The 25889-nt window shown below is 42.2% G+C and overlaps 1 protein-coding gene and 1 long non-coding RNA gene across 4 annotated transcripts in view; both read left to right on the top strand.

The window, feature by feature from the left end:
- The window catches only part of LOC126986750 (snurportin-1-like), an 82516-nt gene that overhangs the window by 32353 nt on the left and 24274 nt on the right, over positions 1-25889 (top strand). For all 3 annotated transcript variants that reach the window (XM_050843129.1, XM_050843127.1, XM_050843128.1), the window contains exon 4: positions 14033-14179. In XM_050843129.1, the coding sequence (XP_050699086.1) occupies positions 14033-14179 (147 nt within the window). The remainder of the gene's footprint in view (positions 1-14032; positions 14180-25889) is intronic.
- Positions 23807-24372, top strand: LOC126986752 (uncharacterized). The gene is made up of 3 exons (XR_007739931.1): positions 23807-23919; positions 23964-24095; positions 24269-24372. It is a non-coding gene; the product is annotated as an uncharacterized LOC126986752 (long non-coding RNA).

The raw sequence follows: 25889 nt of genomic DNA, 5'->3' as shown, positions 1-25889 counted from the left end.
TCAACATACACTGGTCCAGACAAGGAGACACACAGACAAACATACAATAAAACATTTACATCACATCTTTTAAGCGTACTACTTTGTTTAGCGTAGCGTGTGTTTGTTTGGTTTCATTGTTTACATCGTCAGTCGGCGGCATCCATCCTGGCTAATGGTCCGTCCATACTTGCTACATGTGTTCTAATGAGAAAATAAGAACCAAGGTGCAAGATCAAAGTGATATTCATCCAAGCGAAAGCAAGACACAATGCCGACGATCAAACTGGCGGCGATCAAAATTGAGGCCATAAATCCGGATTATCAGAAAAATCGGCTTATCAGACAGAGGCTTCCCCCCGACCATTTCGGATATTTGGGGTTTTACTCTATATATATATATATATATATATATATATATATATATATATATATATATATATATATATATATATATATATATATATATATATATATATATATATATATATATACAGTTGTCCCTCAAATAGTATGGGGGTTAGGGACCCAGGATCCCTGTACTATTCGAATATCTGTATACAATTAGTTCCCCCCTTAGAAACACCCCTGGGCTGTGTTTGAGAGAGGGAATTGGGACTCTTGGAACATTCCGAGTGCTCTCAAACGCATGACGCGGCAGCACGAGTTGCCAACTCGGCACACTTGCTGGCTCCCGGCTTTGAGAGGTGGAGCGCCTTCGTGCTTCGTGCTTCGTGCATTTCACCTCTCTGTGCCACCATAACCACTGCAGCTTCCTGTTCATCTTCTGTTGTAAGGAGTTCGTCAGCCAGGACAGCTAGTAATGCATGTTAAACGTCGCCAGGAAGATCAGCGTATGCCATTTTGCTGCGAGTGAGACGCTGTTACCATAGCAACGACGAGGGTTTTCGAGGCCTTTATCTCCACTCTTGCCGCACTCTTGGAGCACTGGCAGTTACTGTGGCAAGAGGGAGTAAGCCGTTTCAAAGGCTGTAGTTGGGACCGAAAGGGACAACTACCTCCCGAACCCGAACCCGATCGATACAGCGAACACTGCTCTCATTCACGTGGTATGCTCTCCCTACTGCAACGTAACTCATCCCAAAAACGTAACTTCTCCTAAATCTGAATTCTTCTGCAGGGTGAACACCTATCTCGAATGCTTTGGGTTGCTTTCAGCAGGTGTTTTGGTAGAACAGTGTTGCCACTCACGCCATGACTTCTTGGTGTGACGAGCGGGAAATTTAAAAATCCTAAAAAAATTCTTCCATGACAATCTGTATAAAACCGAAACCGTACTATTTGAGGAACGACTGTATATATATATTTATTCATTTATTTATTTATTTATTTATTTATAGAAAAAAAAGAAATTACAAAAATTATAGAAACACAGATCCATTATGCCCACTGACCTCCCAATCAAAATTTATAAGGAATCCCACCTAGAATTTGCCACTCCCCTTTACTCTAAAATTATTGCTTCCCTACAGCAACACACTTGCTCAAGTGACTGGAAAATTTCCTACAGCACTTCCATCTCTAAAACTTCCAGCACATAGTCTTGTCAGTGGAGTGAGATAGTTCAGCAGGTAATAAGAGAGAAGAAAGAGGCTTACAAAAAAGTGGAGCAGAGACCAGCAGAAAACATACAAGCAGAAGAAAAGATGAGCAAAAAAGGAGGTGGCAATCACTAAAAGATCTGTTTGGGAAGAGCAAGCAAATGAAAGGAGAGAGACAAGATGTAATACTTTGAAAATATGCAGAAGACAAAAGAGAAGAGATCAAAGTAGAAGAGAAGGAAATCATGGAGAAATGAAATGAGTACTCCAAAAATCTACTAAACAAACAAAATGAATACCAACTGGAAGAAATGGCAAAAGTGGAAGGACCATTGGAGGAAATCAAAGAAAAGAAAGTGAGGCATCTTTGAAGGGAATGAAGAGTTGGGAAGCAGCAGGGCCACAGGGCAGGAGGAGAGGAAGGCATGTGAGGGGTGACCAACATCTTGAACAAAACACTAGGTGGAGCGTGTGGAAACATTGGCAATGACAGGAGGAGTAGAGGATATTCTAAGACAATGTGACTGAAGGATGCTGAGATATATATGGCTGGAGTGAAGTGGCAGGTCAGGGTGTCCATTGTGGATGTGGCAAAGAGATGTGGTTTGAAAGAGATACAGGAGAGAGTGAGACCGAGAAGGTTGCAGTGGTTTGGACATGTGAGTAGAAGAGGCAGAGGGTGCAGTGTTGAGGATAGTGGAGAAAATGGAGGTACCTGGAAGAAGGCCAGTTGGAAAACCAAGGAGAACATGGAGAGAAACAAGACTTTGAAGTATTAGAAATATAGGAAGGATTAGCACTGGACTGAGCAAGATGGAGGAGGATCATTGCAAGTCCAACCTCAAGAATGGGAGATGGACTATAAATGAAGAAGAAGAAAGAGAAGTCCCTTAACCGTCTCAGGCCAGTTGCCATCACGCCCATCCCCAAACTCATTTGTGAAGACTTCATTATTAACCCTTAGATTACGGCGATCGTATATATAAGTGCGCTACCACATGCCCCACCCGTAAGGGGATCATATATATAATCATCACACTCTACGCTCCCGACGTTTCAAATATACCACCAGTTCTTGACTCAGAAGAATGGTGGAGGCATCTGGCATCCATACACACTCATTCGTCTCAGCGCGTGCCCTACCGAAGGCCACAGATCATTTTCCACTATTGTTCGGAATACATCTGTCATGTCTCGTGATGCATCAAGCAGTTCCTCTGCTCTGGGCGGAAGTAGAGCGCGGGCGAATCAAAGTGACAGTGACTCTGATGACTGCTATGGTACTGACATTGACAGAGGAGGGAGGAGCAAGTAGGTAGAGAGAGAGAGAGAGAGAGAGAGAGAGAGAGAGAGAGAGAGAGAGAGAGTGGGGTGCTTCCACGCGACACATCACGGCCACGAGAAAATGCGCAATATTTTCGGCTGTCATAACTTTTTTATTATTATTAGAAGAGAAGTTTTATTACAGCACCATATGTACTAGATGAATATACAGTTATTGCAAAGAAGAAAGACACCATTTCCACCTCTTTTAAATGTCTAAATTATCCCCGTGCACACCATCCAGAGAAATATGTCGCCACCTGTACTCCAAGGGTTAACTGGGCTTATAATGATAGAAGTATATTCATTGACACCCAACAGTTTGGTAATATGAGATATGTGTCGCTCCCTGCTGAAGTGACACCCACAAGAAAAGAAGAAAATTGCGATGGAAGTTGGGAGTTTCAGGATTTTTCTGAGGCATATGTGTGAAAAAATTGACCTTAATACCAAAACGTCTTTGACTTTTAGCTTGAAGAGTTGCCTCAGAATGCCTGAAGAGTTGGTCGATGCGAGGCAAGTGATATTTCAAGATTGATCCCTGTGTCGCTTACCTCATTTCAGCAGGGAGTGCCACATATTCCTTCACCACTCATTGCCTGGTCTGCTTCCTGGACTTCATACACAGCCACCTGGTCTAGTGCAATACCTTCCTTGCCCCAGCTTATGTTAATTTCAGGAAAGCATTTGACCTTGTAGACCACACTGCTGTCATTACTAAGGCCATTGAGCTTGGGCTTCATCCTAATCTTGTTACTTGGCTGACTGATCATCCTCTCTGGCCCTCACCCAACGACAGCAGCTTGAGAGGGTTCAGAAGTGGGCATGCAGGGTTCTTTTAGGCCTTGCTTACCACATCTTGGAAAGGAGGCAGTGGCTGAGTGGTGGTGTCCACGAGGACTGAAAAATCCCGAGGGTTGGGATTTTTCAGTCACTGCCGAGTGGCCTAAGACTACCCACATGCTGTCCAGAAAACCACCTCTCAGCTCAGACTCTAGATTCTCTCTCTAAAAAGAGGATCAAAGATGAGTTCTGGAGGACAGAATGAGCCACACCAGGCTGGGTCTGACCACCAGGCCCCATCAAGAAAGCAAGCCTATTGGTGCCCTAGGTGGAATGTTGGAAAAAAAAAAAAAAAGACTACCCTGAGTCTGCCAAGGCTCTCTGACAGGCACCAGAACACCCTCAGTGAGTTTAGCGACACCCTGCCACACCACCCTTGCCACTGCCACCTCCTGCCCCCCGACGCGCCTCACCCCGCCCGCTTCACCAGGCATCATGATAAACTTACCAGTTACCACCCTCAGTGCGCCACGTGCCAGCCGCCATAAACTAAGTGTAGTGCCGATGATAATGCAGATGGTAAACAATGGGTAGTAGTGCTGGGCTTTTCAACCCCAAGGGCTGTAGTGAGGATTAGCACCTCACCGCCATCCTCGCTACCTCCACCACACCATCCTCCAACTCGTATTTTCTCTATTTTTAGTATTACTTTACCCTCCCTAACCAACCCCCACTAGCCAAGGGGGTGTTATGCACCATGCTCCAAAGTATTAGCTTGAAAACAAAGAATGGTGCCACACGTGGGAACCTTGCCCATCCTTTTCTGCATAATCTATGAGTCATACATCACGGCAGCCACTATAAATAAAATTCACCTCCACAATTAACGGGCTGCAGCCAACCAAGAGGCCCCTCGAGAGTGTGCAAGTGGTTGTAAGCTGTATACACTGTAACTCGAAGACTTCCTGTGTATTATTATTTTACACACTACAATGGAAACACTGAATACAAATACAGAAACCCCCCGCCCTTCACTGCCTCACTGTTCACGGATTCGCTTATACGCGGGTATGGTATTTGTGACACCCCCACCAGACATGGATGAAAACTCGCGTATACGCAGTCTGATTCTTACTAAGTGCCGCTTTCACAGTCACTTTTGTTTGTTTTGATCATTACCTATGAGAGGCGATCGCCGCTACGGTATTTCCATGTGAAAGTGGCCGATGGGGTAGTGGTGGCTGCAGAGGAAGCGAGAGGTGTTGAGTGTTGTGCACCTGTACGGGTGCCCTGCACATTATTCATCCAGATCCAGATCCAGGTGTGTGGCTAGGTGTGGGCCGGGACTAATCCCTCACCTGCCACAACCCCATCGGTCAGTTTCACGTGAAAATAGTACAGTGGCGATCGTCGCTCATTGGTATCAATCAAAATAAAGAAAAGTGACTGTGAAAACGACCCTAAATCCCAATACAGGTAATTCTCGATTTACGCGAGTTTGGTTTACGCGTTTTTTAAATGACGCGGGGTCCAAAATCCCCAAAAATGTTTAATTTACACGTTTTTTCACTTATACACGATATTTTATGGAGTGGCCACCAGATGTCTCACGCAACTGGACTCACACGGCACCGCGGCCACACAGCTGAGCTCAGTTCTTCCTGCATGCCACTTGAACAACAATACAGTACCCACGCTGCCACGCTACTCAACAATAGGGGTGGGCAGGTACCGGTACCAGTACCAATACTAACGGCACCAGCTATACGGTACGGTACCGGTACCAGACTGCTCGGTACCAGTACCAATACTAGCCAGTCGCTCATGGTGTCCCTCATTTCTTCCTCACACGAGTGAGGCTGAGACTGGGTGCCTGAGTGGATATCTCGGTGATATGGATATTCTCTCTCTCTCTCTCTCTCTCTCTCTCTCTCTCTCTCTCTCTCTCTCTCTCTCTCTCTCTCCTCTAAATGAAGTGAATATTTATTTCTCGATACAAACCTACCTCTTGTTTGATTTACATTGTTTTTGATTTACGCGACCTCTTCAAGGACACAATACTCACGTAAATCAAGAGTTACCTGTATTTTACATTTAAAATGCTTGATACTTACTGGGACCTGCCAGAACCGGTCCTTCTTAGAGACTTGAGGCTACTGCTTTGAGGAGTAAACAAACATGGCGGAGACTGCAACAGTGGCAGAGGGGTAATGGGTATAAAGTTTGTATGGGCGTACCGCCGGGAACAGCAACAAATGGACCTTCCAAGGGCCCAGCAAACACTCGAATTAATTAATAATATATTGGATGTATATGGATATACATATGAATATTAACACAAAGGGAAGAGACGAGAATTCACTAATACTTGATGGCGGGTTGGAAGACGAGCAATGCGGTGTTCTTACCTTTCAAGGGCCCAGTAAACACTGTTGCCACGGGCTGAGCGCAGTGTTGCCAAACTATCATACTCATCACATTGCATTTTTTCGTAGTTTCCAACATAACTACCGCAATAACACCACTTGCCTGCCAACCACCGCGGTGTACGCACTCACACTCATCACAACCAACCGCAGAGTGAGTGTTAAATAATACAGTCCATATTTAATTTGTGATTTATGTGTATATAAAACTATATAACAATGGTTAGAAATGCCTTAGAAATCCACTTTGTTTTATTCGATCAAGATGGCAGAACAAAACCCTATTTTCTCTATTTGCTTATGTAGTCCCATCGATCATGGATTCACCGATCACAGGAGTTTCGCGTAAGCAAATACCCGTGAACGGTGGCGGGCTTCTGTACACTCCATCCGCTCAGCCTTCTCTCTCCTGAATTAAGTCTATCACCCTTGAGTAGTAACACAACAACTTGGTGATGCAAGATCTCCCTCTCCTGAATCCAAACTGGCAATCCAAGATAATTTTCTCACATTCTAAGAAATCCGACCACCTGTTTTTAACCAGTCTCTCACATACCTTCGCAACCACACTAGTGAGTGATACCTGTCTGTAATTCAGTGAGTCCTCTCTCTTGCCTCCCTTAAAAATCAGTACTATTTGCTCTTTCCCAATCTCTGCAAGTTGCTCACTACATTCTTTCAAAATCCACCCTGATACTCCATCTGGCCCCGTCGCCTTTCATCCAGCTTGTTCAAACTTTCCTTGACCTCCTGCACCGTTAACTGTATCTCTTGCATAACCCTTCCTCTTTCCTGGCCCGGTGGTTGTACAAATTCTTCTTCTCTTGTGAAGACTCTGTGGGAGCTGTTGTTCATCACCTCGGCCATCTCTGCTGGGTCCTCATACATAGTTCCATCCAGAGCCTTCAAACTAATGCTAATTATGAACTTTACATTTCTGCCTGAAATCGTGCCAAATCTATTCTCCGACTAACCAAAAATTCTTTCATTAATAGAAAATGTCAAAAACTCCACTCTGAACGATTCTGGGCATATTCCTCCTACTCATCCCCCCTCTGACTCCTTTATGCCTGTTATAAAGATTCTTCAAAATGATGTTTTCTATGCCCTCTCTGGCCTCAATCCTCAGAAGGCTTATGGACCTGATGGAGTGCCTCCTATTGTCTTTAAAAACTGTGCCTCCGTGCTGTCACCCTGCCTGGTCAAACTCTTTCGCCTCTGCCTGTCAACATCTACCTTTCCTTCTTGCTGGAAGTATGCCTTCATACAGCCTGTACCTAAGAAGGGTGACCGCTCCAATCCCTCAAACTACCGTCCTATTGCTTTACTTTCTTGTCTATCTAAAGCTTTTGAATCAATCCTTAACCGGAAGATTCAAAAGCACCTTTCCACTTCTGACCTTCTATCTGATCGCCAGTATGGGTTCCGTTCTACTGGTGATCTCCTAGCCTTCTTAACCCTAAAGGCGGGCGGCTATAGCCGCTTTTCCACGGAAGGGCCAGGCGTTATACGCTTTTTTCTCGCTAAATTTATTTACTTTTCGGTAATTTTCGATGACCATTCGTTGGCAACACTGCCAGAGATATGTTTAGGCTACGGCTTCAGAATCTTGCCCGCTCTCATGATGGACAGGCGTACTGACACGGATTCTGGCGTCCGATTTCCTGACAGACCCTGCCGAGCCCAGCAGAGCAACACGAGAATGAGAAGAGTATGCTACAATGACTCCCAAACCACACATCACAAGACTGTGTTACATAGAGAAAGCTTAGAGTATTGACTATATATAAGAATTAGAGCATGGGGGCATCCGTTTTCATTACGCACTAGTCAAGGCCACACAAGCGAAACGAACGCAGAGCGGGCAAGAGCCTCGCTAACTCCAAAAGTCTCTCCTCTTCAATATTTCTCCAAAACCACAGCACATAGAAACGTTTTCATGCAATAATTAAAAAGAAGAAGAGTTGATGATGACTATGACGACAAAGTAATTTGTTATTGCATTGTAGTTCAGCAGAATCAAGTGTGTGAATATAGGCTATTTTGTGTTTGGTGCTGAGGTGCCGGTCCTGTGGATGTTGTAGATGACCACCCAGGCCCCTTTAGGGTTAACTGACTCTTGGTCATCCTCTCTTAGCTGCTTTCGTGAAACTTTGCTATTGCTGGACATATCAAAAGCTTTTGATAGGGTCTGGCACAAATCTTTGCTCTCCAAACTACCCTCCTACGGTTTCTATCCTTCTCTATGTACCTTTATCTCCAGTTTCCTTTCTGACCGTTCTATTTCTGCCGTGGCAGACGGTCACTGTTCTTCTCCTAAATCTATTAACAGTGGTGTCCCACAGGGTTCTGTCCTATCTCCCACTCTTTTCTGTTGTTCATTGATGATCTTCTTTCCAAAACGAACTGTCCTATCCATTCCTACGCTCATGATGATTCCACTCTGCATTATTCAACTTCTTTTAATAGAAGACCCACCCTTCAGGAACTTAACGACTCAAGGCTGGAGGCTGCAGAACGCTTAGCCTCAGACCTTACTATTTCCGATTGGGGCAAGAAGAACCTGGTGTCCTTCAACGCCTCAAAAACACAGTTTCTCCACCTATCCACTCGACACAATCTCCCAAACAACTATCCCTATTCTTTGACAACACCCAGCTATCACATTCCTAAACACTCAACATCCACGGTCTAACCTTAACACAATATCTAAAAAGGAAACATGATATCTAAGCTCTTACTAATTCAGCTTCATCTATGCTGGGAGTTCTGAACCGTCTCCGCCAGTTCTTCTCCCCTGCACAGTTGCTGTCCATATACAAGGGCCTTGTCCCCTCGTATGGAGTATGCATCTCATGTGTGGGGGCGCTCCACTCACACAGCTCTTCTGGACAGAGTGGAGGCTAAGGCTCTTCGTCTCATCAGCTCTCCTCCTCATACTGATAGTCTTCTACCTCTTAAATTCCTACTTACTAATGTTGCCTCTCTTTCTATCTTCTATCGATATTTCCTTGACTGCTCTTCTGAACTTGCTAACTGCATGCCTCCCCCCTCCCACTGCACTCGACTTTCTACTCATGCTCATCCCTATACTGTCCAAACCCCTTATGCAAGGGTTAACCAGCATCTTCACTCTTTCATCCCTCACGCTGGTAAACTCTGGAACAATCTTCCTTCATCTGTATTTCCTCCTGCCTACGACTTGAACTCTTTCAAGAGGAGGGTATCAGGACACCTCTCCTCCCGAAACTGACCTATCTTTCGGCCACCTCTTTGGATTCTTTTAGAGCAGAGTAGCGGGCTTTTTTATTAATGTTTACTTTTTTTGTGCCCTTGAACTGTCTCCTTTGCTGTAAAAAAAAAAAAAAAAAAAAAAAAATCTTCAGTTTATCAATTTTTTTTCTCTATTCTTCAATTTGCTGTTCACGTGTTTATAGAAAAGTTTGGGTTGGTCTTTGCACTTGTCGACTATACTATATCTTTTTCATACTTCCTTTTTTCTTCTCTTCTAACCTTTGTATATTCATTCCCTGCTAGTTTGAAATCGTTCCGTGAGTTGATTCTTCTTCGTCTCCTCCATCTCTTCCAAGCTTCCTCTTTTTCTCTTTCCAGCTGTCTCGAATCTCTTGTTAAACCACTCCTTTTTATTTACTTCCTTTTTGGTTACCTTGGGGACATTTCTGTTTTCGGTTTCCTTGTATAGTTTTAAAAACTCCTCCCACTTATCCTGTGTACACTCAACCCTCGATTTGCCGGACTAAAAGGGGGGAAGGCTTGTCCGGGAATGGCAAATGTCCGGCAATGGAAAATGTCCGGGGGTCTACCCCCTTGCCGGACTTTACCCTATATATGTCCGGGGAACCCCGGACTACACCTCGCATAGCTGTCCTATACTGTCCTGTAATATAATATATTACCTTCTACAACATGCACATATACAACATACATATACTATATACAGGTACTGTACTGTTTTTTTTATTAGCATTTACCTTACTGTAGATCTATTTTACGTAAAAGTTCCAGTTTTTGCGACACAGAAAGGTGCACAGGTTTAGCTGTACGCTTGGTTACTTTCTTTGGTGGGTTTTTGGGTGGCATCGTTGTGAAGAAGAGGTGTATCCACGACAAGCACGTAAGCACAACACTCGTGTGACGCGGCAGACTTGTGTACAGTCCAGTACTAGACGTGTATGTCTGCCCGCGCTGCCATCTAGTGCCCGATTTGCGAACTTTGTCTGGCGCGGTAGTTTGAAATCGACTTGTCCCGGACTTTTTTTTTTTTTTTACCCCACGGACTCTTGTCCGGCAAATCCGAAATCCGGCAAATGGAGGTCCGGCAAATCGAGGGTTGAGTGTACTCTTGGCCTTGTACAGCCCACTCCAATTTGCATTTTCAAAAAAAGTTCTCATGCTAACAAAGTCTGCCTTACAGTAGTTGCTTCTTCCAATTTTGTGATGCTCCTTTCGGTCAATCGTTCTCTTTTCTGATACTTCAAATTCCACAACCGCATGGTCACTCTTTGCTATTGGACAATCTACTTTGAGATTTTCTATTATTTCCGGCTCCTTAATAAATACCAGGTCTAGTCTTGATGCCTCGCCTTCGTTCCTGAATCTGGTATGTTCCTTGATCCACTGAGTCAGCACATGTTCCATTTCCAGTTGTAGGAGTCTTCCTCCCCACAACTCGTCTGCTCCCTGCATCTGCTAATCCTCCCATTCCACCTCCTTGCAGTTGAAATCACCCATTATAATCACTTTCTCATACTTCCTCAACATTCCATCCAGGCAACTCACAGTTTCTTGTAATGTACCCTACTACATAATGCCTCCTTCTTCCTTCAGCACCCACAATTTTCCCTTTCATTTCCTCTACCAAGCCTTCACCCTCAGTCACTTCCTCCACCTTGATGACTTTTTTTACCATCAACATCACTCCTCCTCCCATTTTTAACTTTCTGTCTCTTTTCCATTATGTTGTATGCACCTTCTCCAATCCCCACCACCTCAGTTGGTTCACTCAACTTAGTTTCTGTCAGCCCCACAATATCAGGTTCTTTGTCTCTCAAATAGTCATTAAACTCTTATCCACGATGAAACTGTTCCATTTATATTCGTGTAAGTCTCCACTCTTCCTCCTTTTCTGTTAGACTCTTTCTCTCCTTCCTCTCATCCCTGCGAACCACTTCCTTACTTTCACATTCATTTCTCTCCAAAAAAATTCCCTCTTCTCTTCTTCCGATCTCTTCTCATTTAAATCACAAACCTCACCTCTAAGCTCATTCAACTTATCTCTATCTTGCTCATTCAGATCTTTTCTCAGCCACATCATTTTGGTGTCGTCTTCTCCCGCCAGCTTCCAAGCTCCTACCCGGGCCTCTTCTGCTTCCCTCTGTGCCTTAAATCGTATTCTAATTGGTCTATCTTTTTCGCCATTGTATTTTCCAATCCTATGACAGTCATCTGCTTCTTTCACCAGGTCACTTCCCTCTTCTTGTACCCTTTGCACGACCATCCTCACTGCAGCTCTCAAGTTGTTCTCTCTCACAGATTTACTCAGGGTCTTCTCCTCCTTGACGCCGAACAGAATGACGCTCTTCTTTTTGTCAACCGTGCCTCTTACCAGTGCCTCATTTTCTTTGATCACCTTCACCACCTTCTCAGCCATCTTCTCTTCCAGCTGCTCCTCTACAATCTCCTTAAAGCTCTGCGCTCTCCCCCTTTGCATCATTTCTCCACTTCCACTTTTTCATCATTTCGCTTCTCCTCTCACTTATTCCGCTCTTTATTCAACTTTTCCATCGAGTCCACGCTTACCTTCACCCCCTCAGTGCACTTTATCAGCTGATCTCTGAGTTCCACCACCCTCGCTTCTAAATCACTTATCTTTCTCTTGTCCTCCTCTCTCTCCCTTCTCAATTCACTCACCATCTTCATCACCACTTCAAAATCACTCTCCAACCCTTTCACTCTTCTCTGCAATAATCTATTCTGCAGCTCACTGTTATTTTCCTCAAAGCCCAAAAAGTCTGCAGTACACCGTCATTGTCATGATGGCGGCGTAAACGAACACTGCGCCTCACTCGTCTCGTTCTCGGTACGGTTTTCCATTTTCGCTCCCTCAATCCATTAACACTTTCCTCCAGCCCTCCGCACCCCTCATCAAAATCTCCAACCAGGAACAGCGCCAGCAATGCCCCTCCACCGTATGTCACAGTTGCCAGGTAAAATAGTTAAAATTGTTAAAATATCCTTCAGGAGCTTCGTCCTCCCACGTCCACACGCAGCGGTGGTCGGTGTGTGTGTGTGTGTGGACCGTGGGGGGGGAGAGAGAGAGAAAGAGAGAGAGAGAGAGAGAGAGTTGGTGGGTTAGGCATCAGATGTCAGCCATCCACTCAGGTCAGGTCATGACCAGGTCACTACAGCTATTGGTGTGCTTGTTGGTTGGTGGCTTTGTTTGAATCAGACTGATTTTCTTGCCATTGAACCGACATCTGGCAGTAGACACCAATCTAGAGGTTCTACGATTTTCAAATCCAACTGTACCCAGACTCCTCCTTCCAGTGAAATGTCTATTATTTGAGTGAATTCCAATGTTATGGTAGAAACTTGGTATTTCTTCTAACACACTGATGTTGTCAAGAAAGCTACTTCAGAGGTTGTGGTGTGATCCTGCTGTATAGTGAGGCGTTGTGTGGAGAATTGGCTTAAGCGACATTTTTAAAACAACAGAAAACTCATTCAAAGTTTGCTCAACTCAAATTATAATAATTTTTGTTGTTACTAAAGCTAGAAGCATCATTTTAAAAAAATCTTGTTGCAAGGTGAAAAAGCACATGTTATATCTGGAAACAAAAGCAAAACAAAAAAATAACATTGAATGTTAAAATATTACACTGGTTGTTTTCCCTTCCCGCAAATCACTTTTTTTTCTCTTAATGAAGTGATTTACAGCACCCAAAACCAATAATTAGTGCCCAATACTAATAATTAGGGATCATGGAAGTTCAATGTGTATAATGGTAGTCAGTATAATTATGACAATAATGGTAATTCTGGTAACAATGTCTGTAATAAAAGTAATTATTTTAGTGTTGTTTTCATTAAGAAAGCAGTATATTTCACTATTGGCATCAAGTACATCACGAAGAACTGATATCGGCCACCACACACAGCTGGCCCGGAGAGTTTACCTCAGTACTCCATCCTAGCTCACTTAGGCTGTTTCAGCGGGCCAGTGAGAGCTTCTACCACTTTGGTTCATGAGACGTTTTACCCTAATTTCAGTGGTGTTTTTGGGTAAGCAACATGCTTAGATGACAGAGGAAGGGTGAAAATTGTGCTACATAATTTAATCAAAATGGTGTATTTTGTCATTCACCCCATTTTTCCGTGCTTTCTATCTATCTGTGTCTCCGATGCCCTGCTCCCTCACAGGAACTTCCCTTCAGGGGGTGGCCACAGCAGAAGTGTCTTCATCTCTCCCAGTTCTGGCACTCCCTCTCTGCACGAGGTCTCATAATACCAATTGGCACTGCCATCTTTATCCTTGAATAGTCATATAGTAGTCAGCTTTTTTCCTATTTATGTTGGACGTCTGTTTTGGTGTTATGACATAAATTACCAGCTCACTATGTGCTATGACAACATCATATGTTGTGGCATCCTCATAGAATCCACTACACACATTGGACATAAGGAACATCATACACTGAAAAAAAAAATACATGAAGTAGTATATGAATGAAGTGTTAATTCAGCTATCTGATAAGACAGTGAGTGTTGGTAAAGTTTTGCTATGATTTTAGGAAAATTTCAAAACATAATTATTTTGACAATTCATTTAATATGCCCATCATATCTCTACACTTATTTATTGTAAAGTCTGTATTTGCTCTTGAAACTTTTCAGTGATTTTCTCAAAAAAGTGTGTAATCATGCCTTATTTTCCCCTAGGTCCGGTCCTGTTATGCACGCCCCAAGAAGTTCAGGAACTTCTTAATGTTGAGTGAGTGGCTGGTGGATGTACCTGAAAATTTTTGCCACACTCACTTGGCTGTTCCCTGCCCTGTAGGGAAAAGGTGCCTTGTCATGGCTGCCAGGGTAAGATTTTGACCACACTCATCTTTAGAGAACTTGGAAATTTTATTTATCTATCTAAATCTCTGATGCCCTCTCTCACATGAGAACTTTTACCAGGGAGGAGTCAATGCAGAATTCTCCATTGGGAACTCTCTGAGCTGAATTTTGATTGAGGGCAACACTACCCTGTTCCCAAGCGTGAAGGAGACAAAAATGCAGCAGTTCATTTTCTCCTCTAAAAGGGCTGTGAGGCAAAGAAGTGTGATATTTCATGCAAATAATTCAAATAATTTTCTATGAAACTATAGCAGAGAAGAAAGCACTTTCTTTCCTTGCAAAACAAAGCCATTCTATAGAAAACCTAGCAACCTCAATTTCTGGTAGCCCTCTGTTAATGATGCAAAGGTGTGTGAAATCAGGCATCCAGTGATGTGTGACCATTTTAGTGATTTAACAAAGTGTGTATATTGACTGAGTCACTTTCATCTTTTGGTGAAAATATATTTTAAATGAATGTTTGTACTTGGTAACTCAGAAACAGTCCTGTGTTAACAAGGCCAAGCCCCACCCTCAAAGACAGGAGGGTATGATCACACAGACAAAAGATAGTTGTTATTTATACAGTCTGCAGTCACACAGACATCACTGGGAGCCAGATTTCATTTGCATTTGCATTATGTTTATAAATAGAGAATGAGCAGAAATTGGAGTTGCCAGCTTTTCCCAACAATGGCTCTATTTTCCAAGGAATAGGATAAAGTGAGGAATGCTTTCTTTTCCGCTATATTTTCATACAAAATTATTTCAATTATTTGAGTGATATATCAGTACTTTGCCTCATGGCCCTTTTAACCCTCACAGCGTCGGCGTCGTACATGTACGACACAGGCTGAGTCACCTTCCCAGCGTCGGCGTCGTACATATACGACGCGACAATTTACGACACACACCGTGACTCAGATGTCATTTTTGACACTTTTCATGACTTAAACATATGTTTTTTCAGCATTTCTTACATAATGGGCAAAAAAAAATAATTTGAAAAGTGCCGACGCTGGGGGGGGTCACGGGTGGGAAATGTTCCGACGCCATGGGGGTTAAAGGACCAAATAAGATATTGTATTTCCATCTCCATGCCAGGGAACTGGATGATACAGCACTACTCCCTACTTACAGGGGGTTTGGAAGGCCCCCCATTCTACCTTCTCCAGCTCTCCAATTCCACACATTCAATCCCTTGCCTGTCAACACTCATCAACTCTGCTATCCATTTCACTTGTGGCCTCTCTGTGATATGCCATGTGGTCATAGTATTTTAAGTGTCTGTCACTAGTAGTGTCCCTCAGGGCTCAGTTCTTGGCCCAGTGCTGATTTTGATTTACATCAATGATGTTGATGTTTGCACAGTGGCAGTATCGTAACCAATGAGGTTCATCCGAGGTGCGTTTCTGCTGCCTATGCGTAGAGCTCCTTTCTTTAGGGTGTTGGGAAAGGAGCAATACGGCTACCCTCTGACTGGGAAGGTAGCCTACCCCATCCTCACCTTCACATGGTGCGCACTGTTAGTATACCTTGCGGGGTAGAACCAGCGGGGAGGGGGGCAGTGACCATCGGCTGCTTTGTTTTAATCCTTTTAGCCTCCATAACACCACATTGGACTGGCCACCCATTGGTGGCCTCTAATACTTTTATCGAGTTTTTAGAGGCAGGAGCGATGGCCAGAGGGCAGCAGAAGAGAAAGGAATGTATGAGACTGGTGTCTATTAATGTGAATGGTTTAGGTGGTGAAGAATAGAGGAGAGTGATGATTGAAAATTTTGTAAATGGTAGAGTGGATGTGTTGGGAGTGAGCGAAACACATATTCGAGGAACTGGTGTGAGTGATGGTAGAGAGGGCACGTGGGAGGGTGTGCCTGGGGGGGGTTGTTTGGACGGGGATAGATGAGAAGTTTTAGACCCTTCTTTTCTTGTATTAAATCAACTCTTTTATCACTCATTAATTACTCCATAAATGATCTCACCGTCTCGTATCCCTGGTAGCGTGATCCGGCTTAAGTTGTTATTGGAGACTGGTGTTCGGGGATAAACAAGGGAAAAAGTAAATATACATTTATTTAAAATTAAATGAAAGTAATTGCCTTACGCAATAGTCTATGCTCAGACGATCATAACACTGGCATATTCAGCAATGGATGCAACATATGACAAACGACATGTCTTAAACATAATACTACAATATGTGTTCAGTTGTTGCCAATAATAATAACACTCGTCGTTCCACAAGCAGTGTTTTGTATCTCTCTGCTTACATCACAATCATTATGTACTCTCTTCACAAAATCCTAATAACACATTCCTATAGTATAATCTACTACAAGTCATGGAAACACCCAATTTTACCACACCCAGTGGTTTTACCTTTGCTTTACATCGCAAACAAATAATCACAATCCTGTCCCACTCACAATCCTACTTCACATCTCCTACATTATAATCTCCAGGACAATACAATCGGTTTCCTTAGATTCTCAATTTCTACTCACGATTAAGATCACAACAGCCATTCTCAGCTGGGTGAGCAGGAGGTCTGCTTGAGGCGAGAACCAAGCTCGGTCTACCCATACCACTGATTTCTAGGCCACATTTTTCTTGCTTTAGGCGGACTTACATCCTTGACACGCCCTTAATTCTTTACATAACCAATGGCCAATACTTCCTGTCACACCCATCTGCTCGCTCATTATGTTGTATTATTTTACTTCTCCTGCTATTCGTGAGTCAGTCTTAAGACACTCCCACAGTGATTTTTCTGTTAAATTATTGGCTCATAACATGTCGCCACAACTGACGCCACGGGTCAGAGTCTTTTCAATGGTTGTTCACACTTTCTGACCACGCCCACTGGGCATCTGTTTTCTATCTGAGTCTGGGTATCTGTTTTCCTTTATCCTCGTTGTTTCCTCTTTGGTACTTGAGATGCTTACACTGTTATATATGTCACTTTTTTGTTAGTGTTTGTCCTGTCAGATGTCTACACAGTTGTATACCTGCCTTTCCTCTCTGGGTATCTGTTTTCCTTTACCCTCGTTGTTTCCCTCTTTGTACTTGAGATGTTTACACTTATATATATGTCACCCTTTTTGTTAGTGTTTGTCCTGTCAGGTGTTTACACAGTTGTATATCTCACTCCTCTGTTTCCTCGTTTTCTGGGTCCTGACATTACTTCCCCTTCCGGAAGATCTCGCCCCTGAGATCTCACAGGTGTTGGTGGAGAAGATACGCCTTGCAATGTCTGCAGTTGGTTCGAGTCTGGAATTAGGCGGCGTCGTGCGTAGCGTAGGACATAGGAATACCCCACGGCAGACGTTACCAGCAGAAGAACCAGGATCACGACAATGGCGAAGACAATCCACCAATGGATTGCGGATTGGAAAGGCTGATCCGGCTCGACCACAGAATTTAGGGGCTGCAAGCCAGCTGTTAGCTCCTGTAGGGGGATGGACTCAGCACTGCGAAGAGAACCTTGCCGAAGCATCAATATCCCATTATCCGTCAGGCTGACAGTATGTCTGTTTACAGGTTATGGCATGTGAGTGTCAGAGTGATGGGGGAGGCAAGTGAACAGGTCCAGTAGCCAGGACCTTTTATAAACATATGGGGAAATGTTTTCAAGATTATTGTGTGGCAGAGGTTGATCACTGACTCATGTTTCAAGAAAGCAGCCGATTCACAAGAGGCTGCGTCACTAGCCTCATGGACGGGGCCTGTGGGAGGACAAACTAACATATGGTTATTCTTGTTACAGTGGTTTATACTAGAAAGCATAAAATATATTTTCCTATTCTCACTGAAGGCAATACATCTTGAATCAACACTATACATAAGAAAGTAAGTGCTATTCTGCACAGAAAATGGAAGGGAGTCGATTCGAAAGACATCAAAGGTGTCAATCGGATCTCCTCGCAAAGGTTTGGTGAAATAGAAATTACGAGAATCGTGCAAAGCCGTTGTCCTGGAGGACACAGTTATTACATCCCTATATAGAGCTAAAAAATCAAGAACTGCAAGGCACAAAAGACCTGGAGGCCGATCCTAGGCTTCCTTTAATGTACTGAACAACTGTTTGTTTCACATAATGGTTGGAGTTATGTATGTTTGCAGGGGAGCCTGCAGACTCAAATATAAATCTTGTATACCTGGTCTTATGTGTCTCAATGCTAAGTCAAAATATAACAATTCTTGTAGGAGCTTTTTTCTCTTCCTAATGCCATAGTCTATACTAAAATGGCGCACAACTTGGTTCAATACATCTACAGCTGAATATAGCCTGTTAAAGGCAGATTGCATGACATGCATATTATTTAATGATGTTGAGTTTTCCATAATAAACATTTAACTATATAAAATCTTTCTCAGTTAATGACTCTAGTCCTCTATTTTTTCATGAATAGCATCAACTTGAGCCTGGGTCGCGGTACCAAATAGGTTATTAGACAAGGATCCTCAAAAAAATTATTTCCCGTTTTTTTCTTTTCTCTATAATTCATAGAAGCATGAGCTTGTTTTGAATAGTAGTCATCACATAGCCTAAAACTTTTTTTAGATGATGCAACAATGAACTGAATTCGTTTTCAAAATTAAAGAGTGTGTATTTTATTGCTTTTACAGCTGGATACTCAGGTGACATTTGAATAACATTTCAAGTAACGAAGCAGTTAAAATCCGTGCTTTATATAATGCAGCTAAAACATCTTCTGTGAGGCTAAACGGTACTATAGTCTCTGTCTGTGAGGACTATAATATAGAGAGTATGTTGGTGTGAAACTTTGGCCAGCACGTGTTGGGGACTCCTGTTGTGTCAATGAGTCGTACACCGAAAGAGTCAAATCAATCTGTTGTTTATTTCGTCATATTTCCGCTCAATTATTGCATTTTTATCCTTATACATTATTCCTGTTCTATATCGTATTAGTTTTGACATTACATTAGGCAACTCTTGTACCGTCGAAGAGCGAAGGCTTTATCTATGCCGAGGTGGCTCTGAAAGTTTGGGAGTAACCTGAGAAGGTAGGGCCTGTGCATCAGCTGTTTATTGCTGTTGTAGAACGAACATTATTTAATGTGTCATGAGTAGCAGTCACCTCTCCGCTACGAGTCATTATTTTCGGAAGAAGTTTTCTCAGCGATTTCAGGGTTGAGCAATGCAAAGAATAGATCAGTGTCTGTCTCTGGATTTAAAGGGTATGCTCGCCTAATCGTTGGACATTGCTGCACGTCGATGCAATCTTCATGAAGGACTTTTACTCTATCTGTGGGGACCGTTGAAACCTTACTAGTCCTGAGGTTCCTAATTTTTACCATTATATCACTGATCTTCTCTATTACCCTGTAGACTCCATCAAAAACAGGTTACAACTTTTTATTTACTTTTCTTTGTGGTCTCATTTTAGGAACACTGTCTCCAACGTTGATAGTTTTGATTTTGTAGCTTTGTATTACTTTTCTATTTCTTCTCTACCTTTTTCAATGTAAACCTGGCATCTATCATAAACTTTCTTTGCAACTGCAGCCATTTCCTCTTCATAGGAGTCAATATCATAAACTTTCCTTGCATTACATCCATTTCCTCTTCATAGGAGTCAATATCATAAACTTTCCTTACAATTGCAGCCATTTCCTCTTTATAGGAGTCAATATCATAAACTTTCCTTGCAATTGCAACCATTTCCTCTTTATAGGAGTCAATATCATAAACTTTCCTTGCAATTGCAACCATTTCCTATTTATAGGAGTAATATCATAAACTTTCCTTGCAATTGCAACCATTTCCTATTTATAGGAGTAATATCATAAACTTTCCTTGCAATTACAACCATTTCCTATTTATAGGAGTAAATATCATAAACTTTCCTTGCAATTGCAACCATTTCCTCTTTATAGGAGTAAGTATCATAAACGTTCCTTGCAAATACAGCCATTTCCTCTTTATAGGAGTAAATATCATACCAGGGCTGCTGAATTTTTTTCTAACAGTGTAGGTACAGGAGGATCTCTAAAAATCCTCTCTCTGTCTCTCTCGATAAAATGGGGACTCCTTTATGGTGCGATAATACGCAGCATTATAGGCCAAGATGTCTATAAGTAGCATTATATCCCAATCGGACACATTTCCTAGAACATTCTCCTCAAAATGTTAACAACAATATAATTTGCGCGCTTTATTATTCCATTTCCATTTGTATGGTAAGCCGTTATTCGCGTGTCGCACAGGTAGCTTCCAATTTATCTCCTGCATCACGGAATTAACGAACTCTGAACCTTGACCTGTAACAACTGTCTGAGGAACACCGTGTACACAAACAACATCCACGTACAACGCCCTTGCCATTTCGCGGGCTTCCTTACTCCGTAAGGGTACTATAATCAAATACCTTTTAAAAACATCAACTATGGGCATTACGTATCGAACCCCATTGTCCGATACACCCATGGGACCCACAAGGTCCATGTGTATTCTTCCAAAAGGAGCGGTGACGTCTGGATATTGCCGCCAAGGAGCAGGGTGCAAGTTCCCAACTCACTTTTAAAACGACTACCATGACGCACTTCCTTACATAATTTTCTACATCCCGTTTCATTCCAGGCCAGAAAGCGAACTTTCTACACCGACATAACGTAACTTTGGTTCCTCCGTGCCCTGCAGTGGCGACGAATGAGCCAGAGTTATCGCCTTGGAAATACTTGGGGGGTAGAATCACCACCTAAGTGGCTTCTCCGTACGGACTCACTAAAACACATAATTTATTTCCACCTGTAACTCTGACAGGGGCGGCATCTCACATTATGCCCATCTTCAACACAATATAACACATTTTCCACCTGTACCTCTAACAGGGGCGGCATCTCAGATTATGCCCATCTTCAATACAATATAACACATTTTCCACCTGTACCTCTAACAGGGGCGGCATCTCACATTATGCCTTTTTTCTCTGAGTCTTTGCTCAATTTTCATTCTTGGGGCTTCCTTCTTTTAGCATACTTATATGCTGGCTGCTCATCATGCAGCTCACTAATCTCCTGAATACTCCAGTCAAGTGTGTGGCCAATACACTCACTATTCAGGTCCATACATATCATGTATTTTATTTTCTAATTTTTCGGCGCCTGTGTCTTTTCTGCACTAGTGCAATACCTTGCCCTCATTATCCACGTGTTCCACGGTTTTGTTGTTCCCCATCCACAAACATTATCGCGTGTCCTTCTAATTCAATTTCAGTGTCCTGTTGAGCCTTCTTCCTTGGTAAAAATCTGCTACTTTATTTTCCTCGCCAGGCAGATGATTGATTGTGAAACCATACTCACTCATGAGAGTCTGCCATCTAGCTATCCTGCCGTTGGGACTAGCTACCTGTAACAACCAGACTAAAGGTCTGTGACCCGTGTGGATCTCAACAGGGTAACCCAGTATTAATGGGCGGTTTACGTGTAACCCATAAATTACAGTTAAAGCCTCTCGTTCAACTATACTGTACCGCTGTTCTGCCGTATTCAATTTCTCACAAAAAAAGATACAGGTCTTAGTTTATCATCATTATCCTGTTATTGCAATACTCCACCAGTATTGTAGTAGGATGCGTAGAGTGACTGTACCAAGCATTCTATCCTTAAGGGTTGAGAACGCAATTTTTGTTTCATCCGTCCATATGAGTGGAGTTTTAATTATTTATTTATTTATTTTTTGTGTACCTTTCTTCCCTTTGTAAATCTTTAGAAAAGGAGCAACAATTTGTGAATAATTTGCAATAAATTTGCGATAATAATTAGTCAATCCAAGAAATGACTGTAAATCATGAACAGTTTGGGGGGCCAGGACGTTTTGTATGGCCTCCAGCTTGCTAGACTGAGGTCTTATTCCCTCTGAGCGGATGGCATGGCCCAGGTAATCTACTTTGTCCTTAAAAAAGTTACACTTCTCCATCTTAAGAGTCAGTTTGGCTTCCTTTAAGCGATCCAGAATTTGTTCTAAGTTATCTGCGTGATTAGAAAATATATCGCCCAGGATAATTATGTCATCAAGGTACACCTGAACCTTGTTGCTTAATAGTCCTGTAAGGACAGTGTTTATTATTTTCTTGAAGCAGGACGGGGCTGTTTTAAGGCCAAAGGGAGGAAGTAAATTTCAATGTCCTGCTGGAGAAGAAAATGCCGTCTTTTCTCTGCTGATTTCATCTTGGGGGATTTGATGGTAACCCTGTTTCAAGTCTAGGCATAAAAAAAAACTTACTATCTCCCAATTGATTGAGTATGGTAATTATATTAGGAGAGTACCGGTCGTCCCGTATTGTTTTATTAAGTGCCGGAAGTCCAGACAAAGTCGTAGTACTCCATGTTTTTTTGCACTGGGATAAGTGGGGCATTATAGGGTGATCGCGAAGGGCGAATTACACCCTGTTGCTGGAGCGATATAAGTTGTTTATTTACTCTGTCATGATAACTGATAGGAATGTTATATGAACGCCTGTACACTACTTCATCAGTGTTTTGCTTGATGGTGCTTAAAAAAATAGGGCGTTACTGTTAATGGTTCTTGTTCTGTGGAAAACACTGTTATATATTTATCTATTAAGGACTTTAAAACCTAATTCTCTCTCTTCACTTGGGAATTTAGCGTCAACAATTTGATAGAGGCTTTTCTTCCTTACTTCAAGCTCTGTGGGCTTCAAGTCTGTTTTAGCTGTGTCAGCGGTCTGTACACTAGATACTTGTGGCAGATCAGCGTATAGCTCATGAGTGACAGGCTTCACAAATCTTAACGTTGCATTATCATCTATCCTTACACTCACTTTCAATATTCAAATACGGCACAGTGACATAAGATCTTTGATTGTCAGATGAAGGGGCTAACTTTACTATCCCTGAGCACAAGACTCTAGCCTGAGGAGTACTAACACAAGGCTCAAATAAAGCTTCATTTGCCTGTAGTTGCGTCACTAGCGTTATGTAACCTGCAACAGATGCATGCAGTTGCAAAGGTTCCGCTGCTTGGCAACGTTCGGCCTTATTTTCAGTGAGACCTTCTTCATTTTCATCTACATTTAGCTAAGATCCTTCACCTCTAGATATAAGACATATTTTTCCTGGCATAATTGTATGGTTTCCCCTTCTATTATCAGTTTTAAGCTTCGTTCTTTTGTTCCTCATTTAGTTGCAATGTTTTCAAAATAATCTCGTGCTACACGACAAATCAGTACTCAACACAATATGAGTCGGCAAATCTACATCGCGTGTTATCAATAAGTCTTGGAAACTACTTTTTCCTTCCATATTAACTTGTCTTTTACCGTCATTTTCAATATGGTATTTTTGCACAGAGACAATATTCACGGGTTTCGCTTCACAGTTATTTACTGCGAGCCCTAATTCTTTAATAAATTCATCCGTTAAAAACTCACACACGCTCCTGTTTCTAGGAGTGCTGCCACTTTTGCATATGTATTATCATGAGTAGTGCGATCTGCCTAACAAAGTTACTCTTGAGTTATGTTGATTATAGCCTTCTTTTCATTATTTTTAAGGTCACTCCCTTGTTCGTTATAGCCTTCTTTTCCTTATATTTATGTGAGGCGGCTACTCCCTTGTTCGTTATAGCCTTCATCTTATTATATTAAAGGTTACTCCCTTGTTCGTTATAGCCTTCATCTTATTATATTAAAGGTTACTCCCTTGTTCGTTATAGCCTTCATCTTATTATATTAAAGGTTACTCCCTTGTTCGTTAAACCCTTCATCTTATTATATTAAAGGTTACTCCCTTGTTCGTTATAGCCTTCATCTTATTATATTAAAGGTTACTCCCTTGTTCGTTATAGCCTTCATCTTATTATATTAAAGGTTACTCCCTTGTTCGTTATAGCCTTCATCTTATTATATTAAAGGTTACTCCTTGTTCGTTATAGCCTTCATCTTATTATATTAAAGGTTACTCCTTGTTCGTTATAGCCTTCATCTTATTATATTAAAGGTTACGCCATGTTCGTTATAGCCTTCATCTTATTATATTAAAGGTTACTACCTTGTTCGTTATAGCCTTCATCTTATTATATTAAAGGTTACTCCCTTGTTCGTTATAGCCTTCATCTTATTATATTAAAGGTTACTCCCTTGTTCGTTATAGCCTTCATCTTATTATATTAAAGGTTACTCCCTTCTTCGTTATAGCTTTCATCTTATTATATTAAAGGTTACTCCCTGTTTTGTTCTTCGCTCATTTTCCGTTTTTTCCACTGCAAGTGTGCATATTTATTTATTTATTTATTTATTTTCATTTGTTTATTTAATGTTATTTGTAGGAGTTAACTGAGGGGGGCACTACCCTGGCCTCCTCTTCCTCTGATTCTCTTACTTCACACATTTATCTTAATACTTCACACTATTGTCCATATGCTTCATTTATTTATTTTTCATTCATGACTTTTTATCCATACCTCACACTTTTCTAAGTATTTCACATTTTTTCTAGATCATACTCTACACTTCCTACCTGGGGGACGCGGGTTAGGCCTTTATAAAGTCACTCTATGGTTGCATGCCCGCCGCGGCACACCCCCACCCTGTGAGGCGTAGAGCCCCGTGCTCCCCTCCATCCTGGGGTAACAATCCTAAAACAAACAAACCTGAGAGGCGGGACGCTGCCGCTGCCTGTCACCTGACACCCTCTCACTGAGGAGTGGATCACGGCGCGGGTGGAGAGAGACTGCCCATCCCTCTCCACTCCGCCCGGGAAGGAACTCATGAATTCTCGGTTGAGTCGCGTGTGCTACCCATTGCACTACAGAACAACAGTGGTTGGCCAGAGTTTCCATTACCATATCGTCAAAGTCCATGTCCTCCGGAAGAACCATTAATTATATAATTAAATCGTCACTATTATTTCCGCCACTTAAAACGAGCAAAGCTTAATGAAAATAAGAGGCGTTTTCTCGTCAGAGTAAATTAAACAAAAGCACTGTAAGCACATGTCCCTATTTATCCCTATACCGCTGCCGCCAGTTTTAGACCCTTCTTTTCTTGTATTAAATCAACTCTTTTATCACTCATTAATTACTCCATAAATGATCTCACCGTCTCGTATCCCTGGTAGCGTGATCCGGCTTAAGTTGTTATTGGAGACTGGTGTTCGGGGATAAACAAGGGAAAAAGTAAATATACATTTATTTAAAATTAAATGAAAGTAATTGCCTTACGCAATAGTCTATGCTCAGACGATCATAACACTGGCATATTCAGCAATGGATGCAACATATGACAAACGACATGTCTTAAACATAATACTACAATATGTGCTCAGTTGTTGCCAATAATAATAACACTCGTCGTTCCACAAGCAGTGTTTTGTATCTCTCTGCTTACATCACAATCATTATGTACTCTCTTCACAAAATCCTAATAACACATTCCTATAGTATAATCTACTACAAGTCATGGAAACACCCAATTTTACCACACCCAGTGGTTTTACCTTTGCTTTACATCGCAAACAAATAATCACAATCCTGTCCCACTCACAATCCTACTTCACATCTCCTACATTATAATCTCCAGGACAATACAATCGGTTTCCCTTAGATTCTCGAATTTCTACTCACGATTAAGATCACAACAGCCATTCTCAGCTGGGTGAGCAGGAGGTCTGCTTGAGGCGAGAACCAAGCTCGGTCTACCCATACCAC

This window comes from Eriocheir sinensis, chromosome 62 (genome assembly GCF_024679095.1).
Source record: "Eriocheir sinensis breed Jianghai 21 chromosome 62, ASM2467909v1, whole genome shotgun sequence".
NCBI lineage: Eukaryota > Metazoa > Arthropoda > Malacostraca > Decapoda > Varunidae > Eriocheir > Eriocheir sinensis.
The sequence above is the reverse complement of the archived record's forward strand: the minus strand, read 5'-3'. Positions and strand labels throughout refer to the sequence as shown.